Source organism: Triticum urartu, chromosome 3A (assembly GCF_056163025.1).
Source record: "Triticum urartu cultivar PI428250 chromosome 3A, HENAU_Tu73, whole genome shotgun sequence".
In the NCBI taxonomy this organism is placed as follows: domain Eukaryota; kingdom Viridiplantae; phylum Streptophyta; class Magnoliopsida; order Poales; family Poaceae; genus Triticum; species Triticum urartu.
The window spans coordinates 164256812-164267100 of record NC_141875.1 but is presented as its reverse complement, the minus strand read 5'-3'; the positions used below and the strand labels follow the sequence as shown (position 1 = coordinate 164267100).

The 10289-nt window shown below is 47.5% G+C and overlaps 1 protein-coding gene and 1 pseudogene across 1 annotated transcript; both read right to left on the bottom strand.

The window, feature by feature from the left end:
- Positions 1–5488: 5488 nt before the first annotated feature.
- Positions 5489–6316, bottom strand: LOC147979047 (uncharacterized; annotated as a pseudogene).
- Positions 6317–8791: 2475 nt separating this feature from the next.
- LOC125548221 (expansin-A24) lies at positions 8792–9992 on the bottom strand. Its single transcript, XM_048711882.2, has 2 exons — positions 9408–9992; positions 8792–9313 (listed from the first exon to the last, which is right to left on the bottom strand). Exons 1-2 carry the CDS (start codon positions 9878–9880, stop codon positions 9001–9003), a joined length of 786 nt encoding a protein of 261 aa, XP_048567839.2. The 5' UTR covers positions 9881–9992; the 3' UTR covers positions 8792–9000.
- Between the last annotated feature and the right edge of the window lie 297 nt (positions 9993–10289).

Below are 10289 nucleotides of genomic sequence, written 5' to 3'. Positions count from 1 at the left end.
AACTTCTTGGTTACATCACACCTTGAAGGCTTCTCTACTTGATCTAGCAGGCGCACATCCTCGAGTTAACAAGATTGATTTTGTTTGTTGAAGAATCCTTGAACTTGTGCTTCAACAGATAATCTCCTCCACACTCAAAACTCTCTCAATATATAGAGTCAGATTGGAGAGGTGGGAAAGGAAAACAAAGAGGGCATTAGAGATCAAAGGTTTGGCTTGATTGTTGGAGTAGAAAACCCTGTGAGCTTGACACAAGAAGGTGGTTATATCTTAGAAAATATGATGAGAGTGGAGTTTGCTTCTAGTGAACTGATGGGATAGGTGGGGGTTTGAATAGGCAGGACTGGAAATATGACCATTACACACTTTTTATTACTGCTCCGAAGCTTAGAGTGATCAGCTTGGAATCATCGAACGGTGCTAAAGGTGGAAACTTTCAAACTACTCGAAAGATCCGAACGAGGTTGTTCAGAGGCTCTGACTGACCAACCTTACACATGTGGACATCTCTGGAATATTCAGAAATCATGAGAGAAGCTATCTGGAAATTTCGAAGACTGAACATATATGGGAGCAGAGTGCTTCGGCTGTTCCGGACAGACTTGTTCAAGAACTCTGAGGAACGGGGTTTCTGCAATGGCTATATCCGGATAACCTTTTGGAGGATCAAAAGGAATGAAAGTAGGTAGATATACTGGAGAAATGGAGACTTTTGAGGGCTCTGGAGTTGATCTTTAAGCACATGGAGAGATAAACTTAGCCTAGCAACCTCATTCCTCTTTTGACAATATCAGCATTGCCTATGAACTCAATGTGATTGGATCACCAAAATAGAAAAATCTAAGTCCTTCACTTGGCCAACACTTCTCTTCATGGCAATTTTAGGGGGTCACCAATCATTTCCTTTGTTGCAACTTTCAAACTAACTTGAGATGAACTTGATTACAAAACTTGATGAATCAATAATATTTTGTTTTGATTTTGTGTTTCCTTGTAGGTTTTTTAGCTGATTTTTATCTCCCGTGCACACTTAAATCATTAACACCATGAAGTTTGGAGTAAAACAATGGGAAATCGGTAGCCATCTTTACATACAAAGGACTTTCTCTAATTAACATATAATGAAAGGCTATATGTGGTTCTTTTTTCCTGCTTTTGGTTGGTCAGGAGGGCACAATTGCATTTGACCACCTTGGACACCAAGGACAAATATCGAACCCCAAAGTTCTGCTAAGAGACATTGCACAGAGATTGGAGGGAGGTACCACAGATAGCATATATTTAGAACGAGTGATTGGGATTTTTTTAAGCACAATTATGGTGATCTAAAGGATGAGATATGTGTGGCATATTTATGGTGATCTGACGATCATGTACTTACTAGAGAAAAGACAATTCCTTATATCGACGGTCAGATGATTTTCTTTCTTTCGTATTTTCTAGCACTAATTTTTCTGTTGTATTATGCTTTTCGTGGACAACATATTACATGTATTGAACTAAAAGAAAAGAAAAGCGAGAACTTAGACTCAAAGACATTAGCAAACACAAACTAATTTTTTATCAACCGATCCCATTCTATTGCCTTCCCTTGATTAGTGTATGTAAATTGTTTTGTAAATGTCTAAATGTCTAAAGACTATTGTGTTATATTGTTTTTTGGAAAGAGGGTTGACCCGGACCTTTGCATTGTTATTATGCATGCAACCACTTGCCTTATATTGTTAGATGTCGGTTCCACCAGTATACATAATACCCAAGCCTCTATTCCAGGCAAAGTTTTCGCGCTGAGATTCAAACACTTGTACGAAAGTGACCCATGGTGAATCGTCCATGTGCCGCGTGGTATTATTTTGGTACGGGGGTGTGTACAAACGCTTTGTGGATTCGGTGTTTAGTTTCAATTTTTTTTGAACTGATTTGATGATTCGTTTGGTTCATTTAGCATTTTTTTCACTGCATGTGGATCGGCTCATGTACTGTTTGCGTAGGCGGTGTCGTCCTACGTTCTGAACAGCGGTGCCGCTTCGACCGTCCTGTCTAGATGTTACTGATGTGTTCTATCGCTGCCGTTTTTGCCGTTGAATCAAGATATTTCCTTCAGATTTCATTCCGGGTCAACTTTGCGTTCTGCCGCTGAGCCATCCTGATCTCTCCGGTTTCTTCTGGAGAGTTCCATCGAAGCTCCGTGTACGACTCACCACCGCTTGGCCGCCGTATGAGCCTATAAAAGACACCCCCTTCTCCCGCCTGCATCACAACAATTCTCGAGCAGTGGGGCAGCGCTCCTGTCCCTCGCTGGAGCCCCCAACGCATCTCCGCTCCCGGCGCCGGCCTTCATCTCATCTCCCGGCGGCGGCTCCCCATCTCTCCTCCGCATGGCCAAGGTAGTGATGCACAGGAGGTGTGCGCGAAGACCACGACCGAGGAGGGAAAGTGATGGCGGAGGTGCCTCTATGCGGGAGGAAGAACTCAGGCCGCATCCACACGTCGTCCCTGGTGCCGTTGTTGGTTCTCCCGCCGTCGTGCAGGCCCGTGAGCCGGTGCTCTTGACCTCAAGCACGTCCAGCCCGCCGCGCCTCTAGATCGCCCCCGCACAGGCTGCCGGCGCCCGCCTGTCCCGTGTCTCCCAGGCGCACCTCATGGTCGACACCTGAAGGCATCTGGCGCCGCCCATGTGTTGATATTGCATTATTGCACGCGTCCAGGCCACCGAAGCCCTCAGTCCCCCGTCATCGTCGTGGGAAACTGCTGCTTCGGCTAGCCTAGCACCGATGTCGGCACGCGCCTGAGCTCCCTATCGCGCCACCTCTGTGTAAGCTATAGGGCGGTAAGCGGAGGACATGACGGCCGCTTCCTGCTTGCTCTCTTGGCCAGGTGCGTCGCACTCGCACGCGGGGCTTGCGTGCTATGACTGAAAAAGTGAAGATACGTGTGATGCGTGGGCGCTTTGGCTGTCACCCGCTATTGTGCTGCATAACCGGTCCGCTGGCACGTGCAAGGCTATGCCGGGACCAAAAGGATCGACACGGCGACGAGCTCTGTGGCCAAGCTGCGGCGTTCTGGCACGGTTTGGACATCCTGGGTGGGGCTCGCGTGCTCAGGACACACGTTTCTCGCGTAGTTCGTGGACAAACAGGACGTCGGTAACACGATTGCACTCTGCCTCCCGACCGGCCACGGCAACGGCGCCGTGGGCATGGCCATCCTCGGCGGGGCCCCACTCTTCGTCATCCGAGCAGAGCGGCCGTCCATCTTGCTTGGATGCACAAGGAATCCTTTGACTATACATCTCCGCCAACAAGGACATCGTCGTGAAGCAAGTGCAAATGCCGATGTCTGCCTTTGAGTACGCACCATCTCTTAAAGCATCTTCAACAGCCGCGCTAAAGCGCCGCGCACAAAAAACCTGTTTACCGCGCGCGCTGTGGCTGGTTTTGCACGCCCGCCTGCGCTGGCTCCAGCAGCCGCGCTATAATGCAGCACGCGCGCGCCGCTCCAGCAGAGCGCAAAAATACAGCGCGCGCGACTCGCTGGGTATTTTGCATATATGATATTTTGGACAAAAATGAACATGTGAAATTTGACACAAACAAGTTGATGAATAAAAGTTCATGCCCACAAGTTCAAAATCATGCCCACAAGTTCATCCAACCAAGTTCAAATGCAAACTAAAAGTTCAAGACATGAAAGACACATCAATCTTCATCTTCCTCGTCTTCGTCTTCGTCCTCATCATTCGAAGACGACTCTTCCGCCTCCGAAGATGAATCTTCCTCCCTCTCCTCATCACTCACCGCATCACGCACCGCATCATGTGAAGCTCCGACGGTGTTGGCAAGATCTTCAACGGCATCTTCATGGGAATGTGTGTGAGAAGGCACATCGAAAGACATTGCACCCGTAGCGGCCGGACGTGCATCCATACCTCCCATGAGAGAAGCAAAACTCATGCCTCCCATGGCGGCCATAGCGTCGGAGGGTGCTCCAAAGCCACCCATGCCTCCCATAGCGGCCGGAGGTGCACCCATGCCTCCCATGGCGGCCGGAGGTGCACCCATACCTCCCATGGCGGCCAGATGTGCACCCATGACTCCCATGGCGGCCGCAGGTGCACCCATGCCTCCCATGGCGGCCGGATGTGCACCCATGCCTCCCATGGCTCTGAAGCCACCCATGCCTCCCATGGCGCCGAGTCCACCGCCACCCATGGCGCCGAAGCCATCGCCACCCATGGCGCTGGGGCCACCGCCACCCATTGCACGAACCAAGGCTCTTTTTTGGATCAAGACTTCTTGTTGGGCAAGATTGACATACTCTTTTTGCGCCGCATTGAGGTTAGATGTGTCCAAGAAGAACAAGTGCTTCTCCCATTCCAACAACTTAGCTCGCTCCTCATTGCTCACTTTCCTCTCCTCCAAAGTCACCTTTCTCTCCTCGGCCGCCATCCTTCTCTCCTCGGCCGCCAACCTCCTCTCCTCGGCCACGGCATCTTGGTCCCTTACCATTTTCCTCACCTCATTGGCTTCGACCCTTGCCTTCACAATAGCTTCCATAGCATTTTTGAGCTCATCATCTCCTTTCCTCTTCTTCTTTTCGATTTTGTCTTTCTTGCACCCATCTGGTCGTTTTGGCTTCGAGTATGAAACCGAGTTGGGTGTGGGGCTTCTCTTGCCGTCATCACTTGATGCATCATCCTCCTCATCATCATCATCATTCTCAATTGCTCGCTTCCGTTTGTTGCTCAAATGCAAATCCTCCAAACCAACACGCTTCTTCCATTTCTCATCATCCTTTAACACTTCATAGCAATGAGGCAAGGTAAAGACCCTGCCTTTCTTGATCTTCCCCTTCTTGGTTGTCCTTGTCTCTTCTTTGAACAAGTTTTGTGCAATGTTGTTCTACAAGAAAAACAAAACAAGTTAGCACTTCGGTCACCAAAAACAAGTATGATGAACATATATGAGATGCCACTTACTCGATCATCCTCATTTGTGCCACTTGGGTTAATCTTGTCAACTGCCTTTTGTACGGCCGCCCACTTTTGACAATCCGCGTTGATTGTCGACCATCGGGACCGAAGTGATATCTCGGAGCGGTCAATTCCACTCAAGTTGTGAGCATCAAAGTGTTCTTTCATTCACCCCCAATACGCGTCTCTACTTTGATCACCTCCAATGGATGGATCCCTCGACACTTGCAAATAAGTATGGCATAGTAACTTGTCATCGTTGGTTGAGTAATTGCCCGCTCTTCCTTTCGGCGCCTCGACAATTCCCTCACCCTCCTCGTCCACCTCAAACTCATGGTCTTCGAAATGGGTGTCATTGGTTTGAGACCAATGCGAATTGTTGGACCCAACACCCATAGTGGACATGTATGCATCATCGTTGAGACTACAAAGTTTTTTGAACAATGCAAATAAGCTATCTATATGTGATGATGATGCATTGAAATAATAAGAAGAAAAGAAAAGTTGGAAATTTTTTCACCTTGGGGGCATTTCGTCGAACACGTGGTGCGCGTCGGCGGCCGGCTCAACGAGTGAGCTCGCCGGCGCTTCGGAAGCCGCCGCGGCCGTCGAACGCCCTGCAAGCTTCTTTCCCCTCGCCTTCGTGGTGCCGGAGCCGTCCGCCGCCTTGTTTTTCTTCGCGGATATTTTGCCCTTCTTCGTCCGCGCCGCATTGGGGACCTTCTTCGACGGTGCGGCGGCGGCACGGGACGGCACCGGCGCGACGCCACCCGGCGCCGTGGTCATCCGCGGCGGCAAGAAGAGGCTGCGCGCGAGGCCGACGCTCGGCGGAGCTCCGGCGGTGGCGACGCCAGCGCTTCCCGCGCTAGGGTTTCCGGCGGCGGCGGCGGCGGGGAGGGGGGGTCGCGGCTGTACAGCGGGGTGAGCGAGGTGCCGGTGTGCGCGCCCATGGGTGGGTGGCAGGGCGCCGGCGCCGGCGCGCGCGGGGCGTAGGACGAGGAGAGGAAAGAGTGCGGCGCGAGCGCTCGAGTGTGCCGCGCGCTGTAGCTGGCGTCCGAAATACACCGTGCGGCTAAGTGTTTTCGACCGCGCGCCCAACCCGTTATAGCGCGCGCACCATTTTTGCGCGCCTGCTGGAGCGACTCGCCGTGTTGCGCGCGCGCTAAAACGGCCTAATTTGCGGCGCGGCGTTAGTTTTGCGCGGCTGTTGGAGATGCTCTTAAGCAAGTCTCCTACTCTGTCATGCGTTGATCTGGGCCGGGAGGAACCGAGCGTCCACGACTTACGTCGGTGATGGGCCATGAGCACGGTGGCAGGCTCCTCCGCGGTGATGGGCCATGTCATTCTGTCTGATTTTTGGGCTTTAAACTGCAATGATGGCCTACGTCCACCATGAACATGGACGAGCACCGTCACGGTGAGCTTCCCAAGCCTTTTTCCTGAACTTTATCCCGTATTTCTAAAGTTTCACGATGACGGCTCTTTGTTTAGGAATTGTTCGATCAAATTTTGTATAAACATCCAGAACTGAATTGATGAATCAATGAGAAATTCCAATTTTATACTAAGGAATTTATTGTTACATTTGTGCAGAATTTGAATGATGTGAATCGTTCGAGTTTCGATAACTGGTTCTTCCTCAGATATGCCAGTCCCTGCAGCAAAACACCACTGCTGTTGCCATCTGCCCTTGACAGAATTGCATTAGCCCTGATGGGGTTGGCAACATCTCTGAAATTATAAACAGTAAATGTGCAGTCTCGCTGCATAGTAGTACAGGGTCCCAAGCATGAAGTATCTATTTTGAAGAAATTAAACCTGAATTTACTAGAGCTACCTTCGGAATTTTTTGATTTCCAAATTTGCTAGGGGTATGCATTTTCATCTTTTTGTAAAAGTTTGCTTCCTGCAACCGTTTGTTTGCCTTCTTCCAAATTTTATTATTTTGGTATTTTCCATCAAGGTCATATAGATAGCCATACATAGTAGGTTGTTTACATTCAGAAAGAAAGGCAGAAACAGTAACAGTTCACATAGCTTGGGAGTGTTGGATGGAAACAGATGGTTGATAATAATGGTCTTCTCTCTAGATGACTTTGATCCACTACAAAGTTGAAGCTTTAACTCTCATCTAATATACAAACTGTAGCTGGAGCTTTAAGCAAGTGTTAGTTCAGTTCTTTAACAATGAATCTCCCAACTCTTATGTGTCAGTGTATAATTCTTTTGGAGATCACACGGTCTACATGTATGGAAAGTATTTGACTCTGTCATAACCAAGCAGAAGTTCTGATTTGTCTCTAAATTAACATGGCTCTGTATATATAGACGGATATAAATGTCTATGTCAAGATACTACAGAAGGCTGCATTTTCTATTGACAAATTACTATGTACCATCATAAAAGAATATATGAGAAGGCAAAGAGCGCGCCTTTTCATCATAGGGCCTGCTCCATTTATTTAGTCTGATTGATGGTCATGAAAATAATATTTTATTTATAATGTATATCAGTAATTGAGGACCTGCTTCAATCAAGTATATGGCATGCTCACATGCATGGTTAATTTAGTTGTTTCTAATAGGCTGTTATGAGCCTATTGTGTCAATTTCATATCCACCATGCAGTTTCTATCGGCTAAATTTCATATGTGAGGAGAAATTTTGGAAGGCATGTTGTATTCAAACAAGATCATATATATATGAAAACAAAGTTGTGCTTCCATATGACCGACCAATCCAATTTTTGATCCATGGTTCTTCAATAGTTGAGCAAAAAAATATTGGCCAAACTAGCAACCAGTCAAACAATCAAAGAGTTGATACATGAGACTTCCTTTTACAACACATGGAACCTCAACATAAATCATCGACATCACACTGCCCCCATGTCTTACAATGAAACTTCAACATAAATGAGCTAATTTAACCATTATGCACCCTAAGGTTGATACATCATACTTCAAGTTTGCACAGAAACCAGTTCTTATCGTTTGGAGCAGCAACAACTAGCAAATAATTACTCAACGAAATGAGCTCACAAGACGGACTAAGGTCTTGGCAAAGATATGCAACCAAATTTAGGCATCATACCATTGCATATGTATCCTCACCGCCCACATATTGATGATTCAGTAATCTCATGCAACCATGCTAAGCCACAACAAGATCGTACGCAAGAATATGCAAAAGCTACCACTTCATCGCACGCACCAATCACCTGGGAGGTCTCACTAGAATGATACTCCCTCCATTCCACAATGTAGTGTTTCCTCTATCCATGTGCTTCAACTTTGACCGTAAATTTAACTACCAAGACCGATTGCGGCGGGAGCAAAAATTATATCAGTGAATTCGTATTCGAAAGAAGTTTTCAATTATATAATTTTTTCTCCCGCCGCAGTTGGTCTCGTTGGTTAAATTTACGGTTAAAGTTGGACCTCGGGAAGCGCGGGTGCACTATATTTTGGAATGGAGGGAGTATAAGCTATGAACGGCTCTAATGTGTTCGGTCTTGTTGGTGTGATAATGGCAATGTGTACTTCCTACTTTGCAAAATATATTGACCATGTGATGAATAAAACCATGTTTTTCAATTCGCCTCCCAGTTTGCTTCTATGCATATTATTTTCTTTTTTTGAGAATATAGCTTTATCCATACAGTACTGTTAATTTCATTTGAAATTTACTGCATACAATAAAGACACCACTTATAGACACTATGTATCGTCGGGGCGCGGCGTGCCGCCGCGCGGGTATAGCTAGTAAACATTAGATGTAACTCGGTAGTCATCGTACTTTGTGGACACCATCCAAATTTATATAAAATTAGAACAACTTAAGCACATACAAGGATGTTACATGTGTTTATCAAATGAATCGATGTAATTTATATACAAAGTAGTGGATCAATTAATGTAATTGAGCACCACGACACAAATAAATTAAATTGAACAATATTGCTACAATATACGTATGATGGTATGTTCATTAACCAATCATATTCTAAAGTGATCACCGGAGAATGATCACTTGAACTGTTGTTTGCTTGCATATGTTTGTCCGAACTTCCATCCACCGGGCACAATATTCTTTAACTCGATTGTCTGTCCTTCTGTGTCAATCAGCCTGAATGAGAGCATTTTACCAGTAAGATTTGCTAGAGAGTGCCAGTTGGCACCCCAGTTACGGGACATTGGCATCCAATCATTTGAATCCGAGCTCTTGACATCCATCGATTTAATTGAGCCGGCAGCTGCGACGTTCATCACAGTAACTAGATTGAAGTAATCATGACCATCGATTTTCAGCCGCACCCCACCCTTCTTCACGCATGGGACCCTGCAGAAAAATCGATTTCATACCAAATTTAAGCAATTTTTACTTTCAAGAAAAACAATTGGTTCTTCCTTTGAAAAACTCATGCCCTACGTACCTCTGGTACATGACGGGGATGATGCCGCCCTTGTAAACGCCGATCTTCTCCCAGGCCGGTTGCGCCATGTCAAAGTGTGGCCTCGGCGGGTTGCACCAGCCGCCGTTGTCGCTCGGAAGCGCGTTGTTAGGCGGGCAGAAGTTCGTGGCGGTCACCGTCACCGAGACGCCTGGTCTGCACCACATCGGGTCTGCCAGCTTGCGGTCGCATGCGATCTTGTAGCACTGTCCACATGCCGCACCGTCGTTGAACAGCACCGTGCTCAGCGCCGCCGTCCGCGTACCGTACCCCGCCGAGTACAGATTACCGTACCCGCATGCTCCACCCATAGTGTCAGAGGCATCGGCGCCGCCGTAGAAGGTCGCGTGCGCCCTCAGCCATTTGACCGGTGCTTGGTCCGCGGCCATGGCGCACCCACAGCAGACGAACGTGAGCAGCACCACTGCAATAGCTCGAGCGGGAGCCGGCGCCATGTCGATATCTATCGATGGATGCAGGATGCCGCTTCAAACTTATCTGTGCAGAGCTGATCTGGGAGTTCTTTGCCTATCTGTTTGTTCGTGTGCTTCAGGGGTGTTTGTCTAGGATGGCTAGATGTGTGATGATGTTGTGATGATCCTGTGTGTTTATATAGCCTTTGCTCGTGATTGATCCATAGCTTGAGAGAGTCAGCAAGGTCATCAGGAATTAATGATGACGTAGCGTGCACATGTCACATGTGCAGCCGCACCATGGCTTATGGACTAATCCGCAGACACGTACTGTTTTTTCCATATAATATCATCGTTAGTTTATATTTTAGCAGTATATCACTGGTTTTTTATCGATCTTTGCTTCACACAGTGTCTACGACTGACATCTAGAGATGATTTTTGCTTCATG